General features: G+C 37.3%; 1 protein-coding gene across 1 annotated transcript in view; it reads left to right on the plus strand.

Annotated features, from left to right (window-relative positions):
• Window positions 1–8710: 8710 nt before the first annotated feature.
• LOC135695426 (lysosomal aspartic protease) overlaps window positions 8711–17215 on the plus strand; it is a 28288-nt gene continuing 19783 nt past the window's right edge. The window contains exon 1 of the mRNA XM_065214513.1: window positions 8711–8854. Coding sequence (XP_065070585.1) covers window positions 8754–8854 — 101 coding nt within the window. The 5' untranslated portion in view covers window positions 8711–8753. The remainder of the gene's footprint in view (window positions 8855–17215) is intronic.

Consider the following 17215-nt stretch of genomic DNA (forward strand, 5'->3'; position numbering starts at 1 on the left):
ACACTGAGAGCGAAATAGCGCAGCGAAGCGACGCGAATGAGCGAATTAGCGTTCAGATAGTTTGTACTGAAAACAATACGCCTGTTCACATCAAGTAAGAGCATAGCGACAAGGAGCGATAGCGACACTGAGCGACAAGATTACTTCGCATGTATTTGCTCACTGCGAACAGAAAGGAATAACAGCAATGGGCGTTGATTATATCGTTGCCATACAACCGATTAGTAACTGGGAATAGTCTGACGATACTGGTCTTCAACCAGACCAGTATTAAAGTACATGGCCTCATTTTTTGGGTAGAGGGTGGCCCCCAATAATTGCCAACTGTACTTTATATGGGAAGCAGAACAATAGACATCCCCCTGCCAATATAAATTTATTTCCAACGACACTGCAATAACGAGTCAAACATAGATGAATACATTCTGAATCTGAAATAGCCTTATCATTCCTCAACTGCGGCACCAAGATATTCACCAGTTAAAAGCAAATATATAAAAATCAGTTCGTTCCTCTTTTTATTTCGTGATTCCAGAATCGTCTTCGTTTTGAAAAAAGAGAATATTTAAGAAATCAACTGTCAGATAAAATCATTCTTTTCGTTTTAAATCAGCCACTGCGTCATCAAACTTTATCCTGCAAAACTGTTTGATTCGCGATTTATCGCTCGCAGCATGTTGTTCCGTTAGCTTCTCTTCGCTCCTGTTCGCGTCGCTTTGCTTCGCTTCTTTTTTTCGCTGCAGTGTGAACGCAGCCTTAGGTCACTTGAGCGGCCCCGTGTAAACGCAACGCCTAAGTGACCTCATTTGTTGCCGGCTTCAAAAGCAGGCCAAATTTATGGCCGACCAAATATTCGGCCGGCCCCGTGTAAACGCAGCCATAGAAATTATTAACACGTAAGCAGCAAGTAAATCCTACTACAAAGACTTAGGTTGTTTTTGACAATGTAGGAAAGTAATTGATTAGATAAGGCGATAGAGTGGCTCATTTTTGTAGAACAGTCTCAATCTTCACGGCATGTTTTGAGTTTTTTGCGATTTCACGATTTTTTTCACCGTCAGATAGATTTATCAGCACATTCACGACAACATATTGATTGAACAGTTCTTGACACAGACATCAACATTTTTCCTTCACCTTGTACTTTTTATATACTGCAAATCCTCAAACTAGCCCCTGGGGGCTTACTTATTTTCAATACTTTTGGAAGGGGGCTTATTCAAGGGGGGCTTATTCAAGGGGGGCTTATAAAATTATTGTAGACATTATGAAGACATTATTAAAATACCTCGTTTATTTAAGTAGGAATTACTTTATGAGCATTTGATAAATTATTACCGAAAGTATGAATTTTTTTAGTAATTAAATAAAACATCAAAGGCAATCTCAGATGACAAATCAATTTGAGGGGTCCAATTTAGGAAATTACGGTAGCAATGGGGGCTTTTTCGAGGGAGGGGGCTTATTGACAATTTGTAGTTCTAGGGTGAGGGCTTTGTAATAACCGTTTTTGCAAATTCAAGCATCCTATCCTTCCATGAGAAATTACGAGAAGCGATAAAAATCATGGGCCATCATAATGTTCCATTATCTTCCGATCTTCCTCAATCTTCCGATCAAACGATCTTTCCGCCAATAACGTTAATAGCAAGTTCTATATTTTTCTAGCAAGTTCTATGTTTCTTTACGGTTGTCCCATAACGTCGAATCGTTCTTATAAGGCACAGTCTTTCACAAGCACTGTCCTTGCAAACACATCAAATTATGCAAAATTCAATTATCCCAATCATCACACACGATTCCATAAAAAACATGGCGTTGGGCGAAATGTTGGATCGTTTGACCACCTTGCTGGGTCACCCAACATCGTAAAATTTGATGTTTGAAGAAATTTGACTGAGATAAAAAATGTTGGCTGCTGACGTCCAAAAAGTCTATTGTTTTAAAGTGTTAAGTGAAATGTTGGATCATTTGACCACCTAAGCCAACCTTGTTGTCTCTGCGCACGCGCATTTGGCTAAAGAGCGCCAAAATTCATTCATCGCATCGTTGTTGTTTCTTGGGATGGTTTCGTTCGTTTCAACAATCGTGTTTGCTTGCAATCAGTTACACTTTAGTCTTTAGTTATGGACAATATAACGTAACATAACGAATTCTGTGCCAAAGAAGAGGCATCACGCGTCAATGAAGAAACTGTATCACAGAGGAGCTACAAGACAGCGCAGGGTAACGACTTTAGGCGATGACTTTGATAGGGGATGCGACGGATATCGGGAAAGACCGCAATGACAGTAAAAATATCTGAAGAGAAAATAGATTATTCCCACCTGTCATATGACTAACTTATTGCCGCCATGATGGATCACAACTTAGTCTTGGATACACATAGCAACGCGTTATTTTAGCATACGGATTTTGAAACGAACAGTTATCTTTGCCGATTTCAAAACAGTATATATCTAAAAACATTTACATATGTATCTAGCCAACTTGTTTGCTGTCCCTTCTTTAATTGGGAACTGTTTCTTAAAAACTTTATGAGTACTGTCTTTTAACTGCACGCAAACAGTATCGCTAGTTAGGGCCTGTGTTTCGGCCCCAGTGGGAATGTCCAGCCTTAAAGATTATGTGACTTCCCTGGAACATCAGAGATACAAGGAGAAATATGTTTTAGTTGGTGGTGTAGACCCATACGCAATTGTTAGAAGAACTGGGATGCAAACACAGATGACTATCCTGAATGCAAACACAAAGGACTATCCTAAATGCAAACACAGATGTCTATCCTAAATGCAAACACAGATGACTATCCTAAATGCAAACACAGATGACTATCCTGAATGCAAACACAGATGACTATCCTGAATGCAAACACAGAGGACTATCCTAAATGCAAACACAGATGACTATCCTGAATGCAAACACAGATGACTATCCTAAATGCAAACACAGATGACTATCCTGAATGCAAACACAGATGACTATCCTGAATGCAAACACAGAGGACTATCCTAAATGCAAACACAGATGACTATCCTGAATGCAAACACAGAGGACTATCCTAAATGCAAACACAGAGGACTATCCTAAATGCAAACACAGATGACTATCCTAAATGCAAACACAGATGACTATCCTGAATGCAAACACAGAGGACTATCCTAAATGCAAACACAGATGACTATCCTGAATGCAAACACAGATGACTATCCTAAATGCAAACACAAAGGACTATCCTAAATGCAAACACAGAGGACTATCCTGAATGCAAACACAGATGACTATCCTGAATGCAAACACAGATGACTATCCTGAATGCAAACACAGATGACTATTCTGAATGCAAACACAGAGGACTATCCTAAATGCAAACACAGATGACTATCCTAAATGCAAACACAGATGACTATCCTAAATGCAAACACAGATGACTATTCTAAATGCAAACACAGATGACTATCCTAAATGCAAACACAGATGACTATCCTAAATGCAAACACAGATGACTATTCTGAATGCAAACACAGATGACTATTCTGAATGCAAACACAGATGACTATCCTGAAAGCAAACACAGAGGACTATCCTAAATGCAAACGCAGAGGACTATCCTAAATGCAAACACAGATGACTATCCTGAATGCAAACACAGATGACTATCCTAAATGCAAACACAGATGACTATCCTAAATGCAAACACAGATGACTATTCTGAATGCAAACACAGATGACTATCCTGAAAGCAAACACAGAGGACTATCCTAAATGCAAACGCAGAGGACTATCCTAAATGCAAACACAGATGACTATCCTGAATGCAAACACAGATGACTATCCTGAAAGCAAACACAGAGGACTATCCTAAATGCAAACGCAGAGGACTATCCTAAATGCAAACACAGATGACTATCCTGAATGCAAACACAGATGACTATCCTGAATGCAAACACAGATGACTATCCTAAATGCAAACACAGATGACTATCCTAAATGCAAACACAGAGGACTATTCTAAATGCAAACACAGATGACTATCCTAAATGCAAACACAGAGGACTATTCTAAATGCAAACACAGATGACTATCCTAAATGCAAACACAGATGACTATCCTAAATGCAAACACAGAGGACTATCCTAAATGCAAACACAGATGACTATCCTAAATGCAAACACAGATGACTATCCGAAATGCAAACACAGATGACTATTCTAAATGCAAACACAGATGACTATCCTAAATGCAAACGCAGAGGACTATCCTAAATGCAAACACAGATGACTATCCTGAATGCAAACACAGATGACTATCCTAAATGCAAACACAAATGACTATCCTAAATGCAAACACAAATGACTATCCTAAATGCAAACACAGAGGACTATTCTGAATGCAAACACAGATGACTATCCTGAAAGCAAACACAGAGGACTATCCTGAATGCAAACACAGAGGACTATCCTGAATGCAAACACAGATGACTATCCTGAATGCAAACACAGATGACTATCCTGAATGCAAACACAGATGACTATCCTGAATGCAAACACAGATGACTATCTTGAATGCAAACACAGATGACCATCCTGAATGTAAACACAGAGGACTATCCTGAATGCAAACACAGATGACTATCCTGAATGCAAACACAGAGGACTATCCTGAATGCAAACACAGATGACTATCCTGAATGCAAACACAGATGACTATCCTGAATGCAAACACAGATGACTATCCTAAATGCAAACACAGATGACTATCTTGAATGCAAACACAGAGGACTATCCTGAATGCAAACACAGAGGACTATCCTAAATGCAAACACAGAGGACTATCCTGAATGCAAACACAGAGGACTATCCTAAATGCAAACACAGAGGACTATCCTGAATGCAAAACTTGGTAGAGATACACAGTTTGACAAGCTTAAAAAGACAGGATACAAAACCTATCAAAAATTCCTCTTTATGCTATTTTTTGGCTTGGGTAAAAGATCAAAATCCTCTACAATGGCTATGAGAACAACGGTACTGTGAAATTTGTGTAATTCACTACAAAAAAGGAAAGCACAATTTGCCAAAAATAAGGCACCAGTCTAATCCCACCGGGCGTTTACACCCAATCTCATGCCGTAGAGGATCTCCGATGTGTATATATACACATATGTATTTATGTTGTGTTTTGAAATTTGAATCCTTGGTAGCCTATCAGCTTATTTCCCAGGTAGTGCATTTCCGGGCTTGTAATAAGTATGTACCTGGGTATCCCCCACATTCCTGCTCCTAGGGATGATGCCAGCTAAAGTGTACGTATCAGTGTATCGTAGCGTTATGCATAAAGCAATCTAATATCCGTTTGGTTGTACGTTCTTATGGTAAAGATATGCATAGGTAAATAATTCTTTTCATGAAAATAGTATACTTTGTGGTTTTATCGCGCACGGATAACACAATATTTGAGTTTGATATAGTATGACATTTGCAGTGGAGGGGCCGAGTTGTAATCCAAGTCATGCATTGAAACCCGTTGCACTAGAATGTACGACTCGGAATTTAGAGCGAGCTAACCAATCTCCAAATTATCATACCATAGTGATACTATTTTACTGCATGAGTTGACTCAGCAAGATTTAATAGGAGCAGTGTAGAGTCAGAAAAGTTTTCAACAGGGATCATAGGGCATGGTCACATCGAGGGGAAAGACCAGTGTTCTGCTCGATAAGCACAGCTATTAAGTGTCCTCAAAGCTACCTTCAGATGCTTAGCAGTAACAAATGCAAAAAACAACAAAATAACAGGTGTCTGCTGATTCCTAGTAGAGAAAGGTTGTGAATCTTCTATCTTTCTGTAAATTCATTTTGCTTCAAATTTGATTGATTTATGAATGTTCTTGCGGTGTATAAAGCTGTTTTTCCTACCAAGTTTCATGCTTCTATAAAAATGTGCATAGTTTTTTTACTAACATCCCTGACTATTTTTTACGATTTCACTTTTGAATCTTCATCAAGATGCGTAATTTCTCTTCCAAATCTGTTGGTACATCCAGATATTGCACAGAGCTAACCACTGTGATTGAGCCAACTGTGACCTAGCTACTCTGCTCCTCCTAGGTTTCAAGGCAGCGCTTGTTCTGAAAAGTTGCTAGAAGACGGTACATAAAAGTTAAAAATTGTTCCCATTTTAAGACGGTACGGCAAACAAGTTGGCTAAACACATATCTGAACGATTCTAGATATATAATGTTTCGAAATCGGCTTCCACGAAGGCATGCTCTCCTTGAAAATTTGGAATTTTAAGGTGTCTTGTTTGACTGCTGGGATCCTAGAGACCTAATAACCAGATAATTTGGTTGTTTAATTTATAGTCCTACTGTTATTTTTTATTCTTTGAGAAAGAGGGAAAGTTAATAGCTCCTTCATTACTCTACCAGTAAAGACTTTATTGAGCGTTCAGCAAGACTCAAAGCTGGCCCCCTTGCTCTTTAAATCTACATTAGCGATGTTTCTATCTGGTAAAAGATACTGATTTATGTAATTATGCAGATGATACTACTATCAGGATAATTACATGAAAATGAACAAAGAAAAATGTCACCTTGTAATTTTGGGAAAGAAGATAAAGAGGTTAGCAACTGTGGGTCTGTGATAAAAGAGCGCACCGAAGAGACACTTCTTAGAATAACCTTGAACAAAATGTTAAGCTTCCCATCTCATGTTGATAACCTCTGCAAAAAAACCAGTCATCTTCTTGCTCTAAATCGCAGATTAACATTTATGGCTGTACCTGAACTAGCTATGATTTTCTTTATAATGTCTAATTTTAGTTATTGCCCACTTGTATCATGTGCATCGAGTCATATGCATTGAATCATATCTCTTTGAATCATGTGCAAATATACCACCTCCAATTTTGATCAATTATTTACTAAAACAGAATGAGTGTCTATTCACAAGATAAATTTACAGCTACTCTTGGTCGAGATATATAAAGCTATGGTCCAGAGACTATTAGATTTATTAGCTACCAAATATGGCAAAAGCTGCCTACTGAAATCAAAAAGTCCCAATCATTACATATCTTTAAACAAAATATAAAATCTTCAGGAAACTTTAAGTGAAGATTGTGCAAAACATATATAAAAGAAAGAAAGATATAATTGTCTTTCTCGCTGATTAAAAAAATTGCTTGTAGGCAAGCTGAAAGATCTTCAAGTAAAAATGAAGCAAACAAAGAATTTATGACACATGAATGTACAAGACGAGGAGATTTAAGAAAGTTCACTATGTTGATACTTCCAAAGTTTTCGTCGAGAAAAGGGCCTGGAAATCTGGTGATGTCTTTATACCGAACTGATTTTAGTTTGTAGACGAATAGGAGATTATAGAGTTTGTTTTATCTATTTAAAAATAGTTTATTAGCATCAAGCTACCTTTAAACAGATTTTAAGTTTGGTGTTAATCTTTTTAAAAATATCCAAGTATCATGATAAATATTATTACTATCTTTAAAGAGGCAAAATTTTATATAATTAACGCTATGGTTAATTCATTTATAAAAAAGAAGAAGGGAAGATATCCTAGTACAGATTTGCGAGGAACATCGTAAATGATTTCAATGTTTTCTGACTTAAAAAATGAGGCAGGTTTTAATGTGCACTCTACCCATGCTTATCCAGACAAACAAATAATATGCAATGAGATAATGAAAAATAGTATTTTGTTGTGTTAATAGCAACTTGCCCACGCATACTCTGGTAACAACCCCAAAAAAGTATTACACCGTATTTAATGCACACTATCCTATCATCATCAAACCCGTCAAGAGATCCACTAAATGTGCATGCTTCCTTTGTTTGACATAAAGGCTAAAGTATAAGGGGCCTTAATAGAGAAGGGGCTTATTTTAAGCTTTTTCTTGATAAGGGGGGGGGGGGTCTTAATGAAGAGAAGGGGCTTAATAGAGCTTTTAAGGTGCTTGATTACTCTTGCTCGAAATACAGTTGAATCCCGCTATCTCGAAGTCGGTTATCTTGAAAAACTCTCTATCTTGAACAGATTTCCATTCCCCTCGATATCTTATAGAACAAATAAATGCGCATTATCTTGAACTCGCTTATCTCAAACTATTCGCTATCTCGAAAGAAGTTCTTTACCATTGAAAGAGAAAACCCGGTTATCTCGAACAAAAAGTGACAAAAATTTCCAGCTATTAATTACCATTCATTTTGAAAAATTGAAATGAAGTTAGGTTGTCCGACAAGAACTAACTTGCAAGGGACTTGCACTCATTTGCCATCTCAAAAGTTTACATGATTGCCATTCATTATTATCAAATAGAATGATAAACGTGGTACCTTTAGATAAAAGAATTCAATTCGAATTCAGTTGTGTTTATAATGGGTATATATTCTGTTACTGCTACTTTGACACCAGCAATAGAAACAAAACCATTGTCGTTTGCCATTTTGCCTTGAAGAAGCACTTCAAATTATATAAAGAAAATTTCATTAATAGACTATTTACGTTCAGTTTGAAGTTCAACAAAGCTTTGGAGACGAATGAGCTCTTTTCCTTGGTTTTCATGTTCTACTTTTAAACACAGATGGCCCGTTTTAGATAAAAAAATCCTGAATCCGGATATCTTGAAGTCCCGCTATGGCGAACAAATTTTCATTTCCCGTGAGTTCGAGATAGCGGGAATCGACTGTATACAGACATGAAACATGTGACTAACGCATGATTTGAGACGAGGCTGATGTTTATATCAATCACATCAATCAAGGTGCGAGGAAAAATGGCGTTGCTACTGTTAACAGTCATTGTTCTGTGCATTTCTGCTACAACTTCCCTTTTAAGGTATGTTTATGTTGCAACTTTGATAGACAAATGAATTTAGATTAAAATATTTCTACACGTTTTTGCCAAGTTCGTAACTGCGTGCAGTGCAGGAACACCGAGAGAATTCAGGCCGAGGGGCAAAAGACTGGACTGAAAGTTTTTGCGACCACACCCTTTAGATTGCCTAAAAATGCATTTAAGAATATTTTTGGAGTTATTTCCATACAATTCTTCAAACCATTTTACTTTTTTGGCATACGTTTGCTTAAATCAGTTTTTACAATGGCATCCATTACGTTATGAGCCCCCCCCACAGCTGTTACGCCGCGGAAGTCAGGACAGCATAGGCCCGTTTTCTGACCGCATCGGAGAAAATCGAAGATATCTCAAAATTTGAAAAAGCTATAGAGAAGCTGTTTTTTGTTTTGAACTTAGCATTAAATTCTTTACTAGAAAGTTGAAATAGAATTCTAATTGCCTTTTAGGGTTTTTTACAAAAAAATTTGGTTTCCCTGAATGGGCTTCCCGCGAAATTCTTTAACAGAATTTGTCTACGGTACCACTGCCAAAGCCAACCAAACAAGGCTAATTGGAAATATTTTTGTATTGAACTCTCTGAAGAGGTAGAAAATAAATGAAAATAGCACTTCATTATTTTTTTTTTAATTTTTTTACCTTCAAGTTGATATTTTCATCGCTCCTGACGGAGAAGCCGAAGAGATATACACTGCGAGGCGGCCTCGCAGCTTTGAGAATCGCTAGGAAAACATTAAGTTTTAGGCCGACCGGGTCGTCGAAAATCAGCTCGCGCTTCCACAAACAGGCTAATTTTGCTAGAAAAACATACCAAGATGACTCTTCATTCGTAGGAGAATAAAATTTTTGGGGTGCCCTCTCAGACAGAAAAACCGTTGACATTCAAATTTCACGCGAGCGCACAGAAAGTTGATTTCTAACTGGTTTCCACCAAGTGCTGACCAGGGCACCCCACCAGGTTTTTAGCCTCGTTCTTAATCTTATTCATGCAAAAGAAATGAAGTATTTATCGTCTATCGTTTGGAAGCGCCCGAGAAAACATTGAGGAGCACTTTGGCCTAAAATCGCGATCGTGTCGGAAATTTACGAAAGTGGCGATTCTTTAAAAATCTTCCCCTAAAACCTGATAAAATTTAGCAAACAACAAATAAACGAAATGAAATAAACAGAGGATGGTCTTTGTTTTAAAATTATTTGCAATTTTCTGCAATAAATCTACGATTTTATACTTAATTTTGAAAATCATTCAATTTTCGAAAGTTGCGTGTTGCGGTCTGTTAAATGGCAAAATATTGGCTGTCCTCATTTCCCCGAGAACAATAGGCGTAACAGCCGTGCCCCCCCCTTTTACAGCCATTTGATTTGGTCACACACAAAACAGAATCTGCGTTTTTTCATCTGCCATACACAATGTCATTCTTCTATTCTTTTATTCTTTTATTCTTTGTTTGGAGAGTCGAAGAGCTCTATGATGACAAACTTTTGTGGTAGTTTTCAGGGCAGGGGCGGATCCACCAAAAAACCTGACTGAGTTCCAGGCCAAGGCTTTTGGGTCTTTCAGATAGTGAGATTGATGTTTATAATTGTGCGTGAAACAACATTATTATTAAATTTATGCATTTTGGTATGATAGGGGAGGGGGTACTACTATCCACTAACTAAATCTAGATTTTAGGTTTTCTTACAAAAAAAGTGCTCCTGAAAATTTTTGCAACCCCCTCCCCTTCTTGTTTTTCTCAGATGCCACATCAAAGTTTTTCTCTTTTGTTTTGTTTGCATTTCCACAGAGCATCATTAGGGGGGTTCAGATGGGTCAGTGCCCCATGACCCAGGGGCCCTGGCCCTGAAAATGGTCCGTACTCAAGATTATTATATTTTTCTTTTTCAACCATAATGCAGCATTCCAAGTAGGCTTTCTCCTGTAAGAGTCCAAGAAGGCCTGAACATATTAGCAAAATAATTTGCAGCTGGGATTTACAATTTGCAGAGAGGCAGCTGCTGCCCCTAAGTTTGAGGTGCTGTCTCAAAACAATAAAGGACAGCTTTTGTGACAAGCAGCCAATGGGACTGCCTGTTTGCAATTTTTCTGAATTGTCATCAAATTGCCCTATAAACACCTTTAGTTATGAAATTAAATATGAAAGTATTTAAAATTTACTCAGTGTTGTTTATATTAAAAACATAATTTGACTCTCTTGTGCTCAGGCTAGCAAAGTGGGTCTGTCGAAATGACAAAAATGATGGCTTACTAAATGACTTGGTTGTCCTGAGTATTGAAAAATATGTCACTAAAAATTGATTTAAAAGCTGGTAAAGTGGTACTGTAGAGGCTTTGAAAATTAATGGATAGCAATTGGAATAGAATATATATTGGGAAGAGAAGGGCTCAGAAGTTGACTCATTTTGAATTGCCTGGCATCTAATTTCTTGTCTTTATTTATAACACTGCATTCATACCTATTTTGTATCCATAAAGCCATAGGCCAAAGGTTTGTGAGATAGATCTAGAAAAGATGATCATTTGAGCCACGCTAGAAAGCATCGTATAAAGAACATTTAGCTTTCAATTTCAGAGCAAGGGCATTTCCAGGAACAACACAGGTTTGCACCTTCTTGGCCTTGCCCAGGCTTTCCCCTGGGGCCTGCCCTGCCTAGTGGCAGCCCTGCATTTCAATGTCAAAATAGGATCTGATCACTTTTAAATTGAGCACAACTTTGTTGCTTTTCCTCTGTAGACTAAAGGGAATTTGCCAGCCAATTCATTAAAAGATGGCATTCTTATTCCATCTGATCATAGTTCTCCCCTCTCATCAAAGACTGTGATTGAAAAGTGAATGCTCTTGTAATATTAAAAAATTTTCCTGGTTTTATCTCAAAAGCTTAAAAATCTGCTAGAATTCTGCGAGGGTCACAAATATCAGACATCTGAAGTTGCCATCTCGGATTCAATGTTATCCAGTCCCATGCCAGAAGAGAAACGAATTGCAGCCTAAACTACTGGCTTTTGCAAAAATTGACGATGAGAGAACGCTGTATACAACAATTTCAGATCCATTTTCGAAATAAACAACATAACTTTGAAGTAATCCTTGAAGCAATTTAACCTATTGGTCTCAGAAACTTTTTCACCTGATTCTCATTCTTCAAAAGGGGTGCACAATTTCCAAAAGAGGTGCCATACTTACTTCAACTCGTCCAGGGAGGGGCAACTGCCCCTAGTTGCCCCCCCTTAAATCTGCCACTGGGCTTTTGTGCAGCTATCTTACAAATATGGTATCATTTTCAAGTTTGATTGAGATGATATCTGACTGAGTTCCATCTGTGTTTGAAACAAAAATTCCATCGTTTCTTTCACTCACTTCCCAGGCACAAATTGTTTATTTCTGAGTTCTATTTCAGAGCTAGTGGTCTGTTGTCCACCACAGTTGTCCAAAGCCCCCACCCTTCCCTGCTCCAGTGTACCTTTCTATTGAAAATTTCATGTTGCAATCAGGTTGCAATTTACTATGTTCTGAATATCGAGATGTTTTTTAAGATTTGACAGAAATTTGCTGTTGAAGTGAGATATTTTCACTGAAGCTAAATTGGTATGTGTCCTGACTGTCAAAAAGACATGCAATTTTTGGCACAGACTAATGTAGACACAAAGATTCCTGTTCTGCCATCTATTTCTGGCTAGTATGAAGATAAGAAAATTGGCAGATGCAAACTCAAATCCAAAAGTATAGGCAGAAAACATGTGAGTAAATATGTGCATAGAAAAATGAATTGATAACAAATTTGTTTGAAAAAGTAGAAGTGACACAAAGAAAGGTACTTATGTCATTTTGATTTGTAAGCCAAAATTGAATGATGTTAGTGTAACAAGATTTTTGGCAGGCATTCTGGATGGATAACTGGCAAATAAAAGTGATGCATACAAATGAATTAAATTGCATTCAATAAAGTAGTTGTCAGGCTTTTTATGTCTGTACTTAGGCTACGTTCACACTACTCCGTATTCGTTTCGCTCCATTTTCGTTGATAAAAACAATGTCCGTTCACACTAATCCGTTTTCATATGAATTCGCTGTGAATACGATAGGTGTTCACACTACTCCAACAAAAACGCTGTTGGTGGCCTCATTTTTAGAAAGAGGCGTTAACGAATCCTCAACAAATTGGCGTCATTATAAATGAAATTAAATAAAAGTAAATCGTTAAAAACTTTGCAGTAACAGCTACCAGTCCATTGTGAACTCTCAATTTCAAAATTTTTTAGATTTGGTGTGCTACAAAGCACGTAATTTGTTGCCTATGTTAGCGTATTCAAATGTCTCCGTTTTTGGTGTTCACACTGAAAGCGGAGCGTATTCGAAAGTATCCGTTTTCATTAGTGTTTTCAAACGACTCCGTTTTCATAGCAGAGTAGTGTGAACGCAAGGCAAAAACAGATAAGTTTGACTCCGTTTTCATTTGATTAAAAAGGGAGTTTGTTCTTCTCATTGAAATTTGATTCTAGCTTAATAGCAGGAATTACTGAACTCTGAATGAGGTTAGCCACCCATTAAGTTGCTATTAGCAAGGCTTCATGGTTTAGTATAAGGCATGGAGGAAAACAATATTATGCAGCTGATTCTATATTGTTGTCATTAAAGACTTATGTTACCAATAACGAAACCTATAATGACTGTCTATATTTATCAAATCATATAATAGCTACTTATTGTCTGTCAGCTATTCAAGGAGGTGCCCTTAGAGCTGAAGGAGAGTATTTTCCGTTGAAGGTTAAAAATTGAGATCCCAGTATTTGAAGAGTATAATCCATTTTCCATTTAACCACCTTTCAAATCAAACTCAAATCTGCCAGAGATTTTTGAGCATTTTCAGCCTATCTTCTTGGTAAAGTCATTATTTTTGGAAATGTAGTTGTCAACTTAAAAGGGTAGTTAGTCCAAATGGCAGTTTCTCCAATTTTTTTCTTAAAAAATCTACTTTTATCAATTTGCTGTATCACCATTGCACCCTTTGGTTACGACGACACTGATAAAGAAGGCAGTTCCGCATCTTGAGGGTTCTCATGTGAGAAACCGACTGTGGGGTGTTAATAGCACGTGTGAAAATTAAGTAACTGTAGAATGTGAAAGTCTGGAATAGTCTTGATAGGTGCTTTTGAACAATTCGCGATAAAATTCGTTTTTGCATACGTTACAGATTTTTATCGGCTGCACCTGCAATATTATCGTTGAGCTGCAAAATCTTGCTATTTGCGAGAAAACTACCAAAGATTTCCAAAAGAACAGGTTTTCAAGTCAAATGTTTTTGTTATTATTCCCGACGCTTGTTATTATTCCCGATCAAAAAGTAAGATCGTCCTTTGTGCGGTGTTCCACCGATTAAAACATTTGTCTTTTCATAAAGGCCGATTTCAATTTGACAATTTTTGTGCGCGCGGGCGTAGCGCCCAAATCTGAGCATGCATAGTTAAAGTCAAGAGGTCTCGATTTTGCGTCCGCTGTGAGCGCCAGAAAGTTGAGACCCTAGTGTATTGTTTTGTCTTTGCTAAGCGGTGTTTTGTTGTGTTTTGCCGCAGTGTTCCGTGTTTAGTTGCGTGTATTGTGTTGTGCTTTGCTACGCAGAGTTTTGTTGTGTTTTGCCGCAGTCTTATGTGTTTTGTTGCGTTTATTATGTTGTGCTTTGGTAAGCGGTGTTTTGTTGTGTTTTGCTGCAGTCTTATGTGTTTTGTTGCGTTTATTGTGTTGTACTTTGCTAAGCAGTGTTTTTTTGTTTTTTGTCGCAGTCTTTTGTGTTTTGTTGCATATATTGTGTTTTCTTTGCTAAGCGCTGTTTTGTTGTGTTATGTCGTGGTCTTCTGTGGTAAGTTGCATTTATTGTGTTGTGCTTTGCTAAGCGGTGTCTTGTTGTGTTTTGCCGCAATTTTCCTTATTTTAATTGCGTGTATTGTGTTGTGCTGTGCTTTGTGGTGTTTTGTTGTGTTTTGTCGTAGTCTTATGTGTTTAGTCGTGTTTTGCCGCAATGTTCTATGTTTAGTTGCGTGTATTGTGTTGTGCTTTGCTAAGCGGTGTTCTGTCGTGTTTTGTCGTCGTCTTCTGTGTTTTGTTGCATATATTGTCAGGTGGCTCACCGATCAGAAATTTCTCGCCGGCGACGGTTTTCACAAGGCTTGCTTCACATCAGTGTGCCAGTGCTTTTTTAGGTCGTGATTTTGATGCTTCAAAGGGCTGCTTGAGCTCCATGATGACAGGGAATATAATTTTGTCACTGGTAAACAAATATCTTTTGTTGTGATACGAGTCTTGTATTTTCCTATAAAACTTATAAAATATATTTACTTTATGGTAAAGTCAAATCATGCGCTAGAGCAAATGTTGGGCTTACAAGTTTTTTGATTGCAACCGTGGTGTAAGGCAAGGTTGTCTTTTGGGCCCAATACTTTTTGCAATGTTTTTGAATAACTTGAAAATTTCGATTTGTTTAAATACAAAGGGTGTTCAGCTTGGACGAAACGTTTTTCATTCCTTGATGTATGCTGATGATCTTATACTTTTATCTGAAACAGCAGAGGATCTCCAGTCCCAACTAGATAAGTTAAATGTTTTCACAACTAAAGTTCAGATGGAAGTTGATGTAAACTTAACCAAAATTATGCTGTTTAAAAAGAACAAGCGAATGAAAAAAAAGTACTTGGGAGATAATGCTATTTCAGAATGTGATCCTTACAAGTATCTTGGTGTAATTTTTAAGTCAAATGGTTCTTATAACGAGCATATTGAAAAAGTCAAGCAAAAAGCTGGTCAAGCATATTTTGCTTTCATTTCTAAATGCAAAGAGTTGAATGGTTTACAGTCTGGACTCTTTCTACATTTATTTGACCAGATTATAGTACCCATCATATATTATGGCTCAGAAATCTGGGGATTTGATGAGTGGCCTACCCTTGAACGTTTACATCTCTCTGCTTGTTAATACATACTTGGAGTTAAATCTACTACTTGCACTGAGGCTATTTATGCTGAATTAGGCAGAATTTCCATTCAGTGTAGCAGGCACATAAATATCTTAAAATTCTTGTTCAGGCTTGAGTCCCTTCTTGATTTGGAACCAGATAGGTATGTTTGCAAATCATTTGAAGCGCTCTCGAACGGCAAAAACAATGGCTTCCCCAACTGGGTATCGGAGGCCCGCAAATTGAAAACCAGATATGAAATCAGTCACAACGATAACACTGCTGTGATGAAATCTAAGGTTAGAAGTCATTTTGCGAGTGAAAAATTGAACAAGCTTAAAATGCAGGTTGTTCTAAACAAGAAATTATGTACATATGCTTGAGTTAAAACGGTTTTCAAATTCGAATCCTATCTTGACATTGTCAAAGACTTCAACAAAAGACGATGCCTTTCACTGTCAAGACTAAGCGCTCGTAATCTAGAAGTAGAAACTGGCCGTTTTGGAAAAAACCCTATCCCTAGAGAAGAACGACATTGCAGTTTCTGCTTAGGGACAGGTTTGAGGTTTTTAGGAGATGAATTTCATTTACTTATGGTGTGTCCAGAATTTGCTGATAAAGATGCTATCTCTTAAATGAACTCAAACTAACAGCCCCTAATTTAAAGCAGCTAACAAGTTGGAATCAATTTATTTGGATATTAAGCCAAGAAGACTTAAAATGTCTCAATTTAGTTGCCACATTTCTATATAAATGCTTTAAAACAAGATTTAAAGAACAGTAGGACAATACTAATTTCCAAGATGTTCAAACCCCGGATTCTAATCATTAGTTGATTATATAGATTTTTCGCTGTGAAATAGCTTTATGATGTTGCGTATGTTTAATCTTTTCGTGCTTTCGTAATTAAAAATTTAAAATTATGTATCATTTAAAATTGATTTGATATTAACGTTTGACAAGTTGTTGTAGCAGTAATTCTATTAACTTTTATTGTTATTTTTATGTTGTAATTAGGTAAGAGGCCATCTTGGCCTAGATACCTGTTTAAGAAAAAAAAAACCATGCACGTGACTTTTGAAGCGTCCCAGCTGTCGTCAAAATCACTGTCACCTTCGCATGCTTTGACTTGAGCATCGAAAGCTGGAATTCCAAAATATTTGACCTAGATATGGGTCTCAACAAAGAGCAGAAGTTTATGCTCCTATCAGCCAAAAGTTCGAATTATGCAGCAATCGAATTATTTCGCTCTGATTGTGCTTAAATTCTGTATCTTCTCGTTGTCTATTTTGTTAACAAAGTTGTTCGGCCTTTTTTCATCACCACTATACCTTTCTCTTGATTCGTAATCCTTTTAACTTGCTTTAAATTTAAACTCGTTTAAACTTTATTTTTCA

This window comes from Rhopilema esculentum, chromosome 2 (assembly GCF_057945365.1).
Source record: "Rhopilema esculentum isolate cy_ngs chromosome 2, ASM5794536v1, whole genome shotgun sequence".
NCBI classification, from domain to species: Eukaryota; Metazoa; Cnidaria; class Scyphozoa; order Rhizostomeae; family Rhizostomatidae; genus Rhopilema; species Rhopilema esculentum.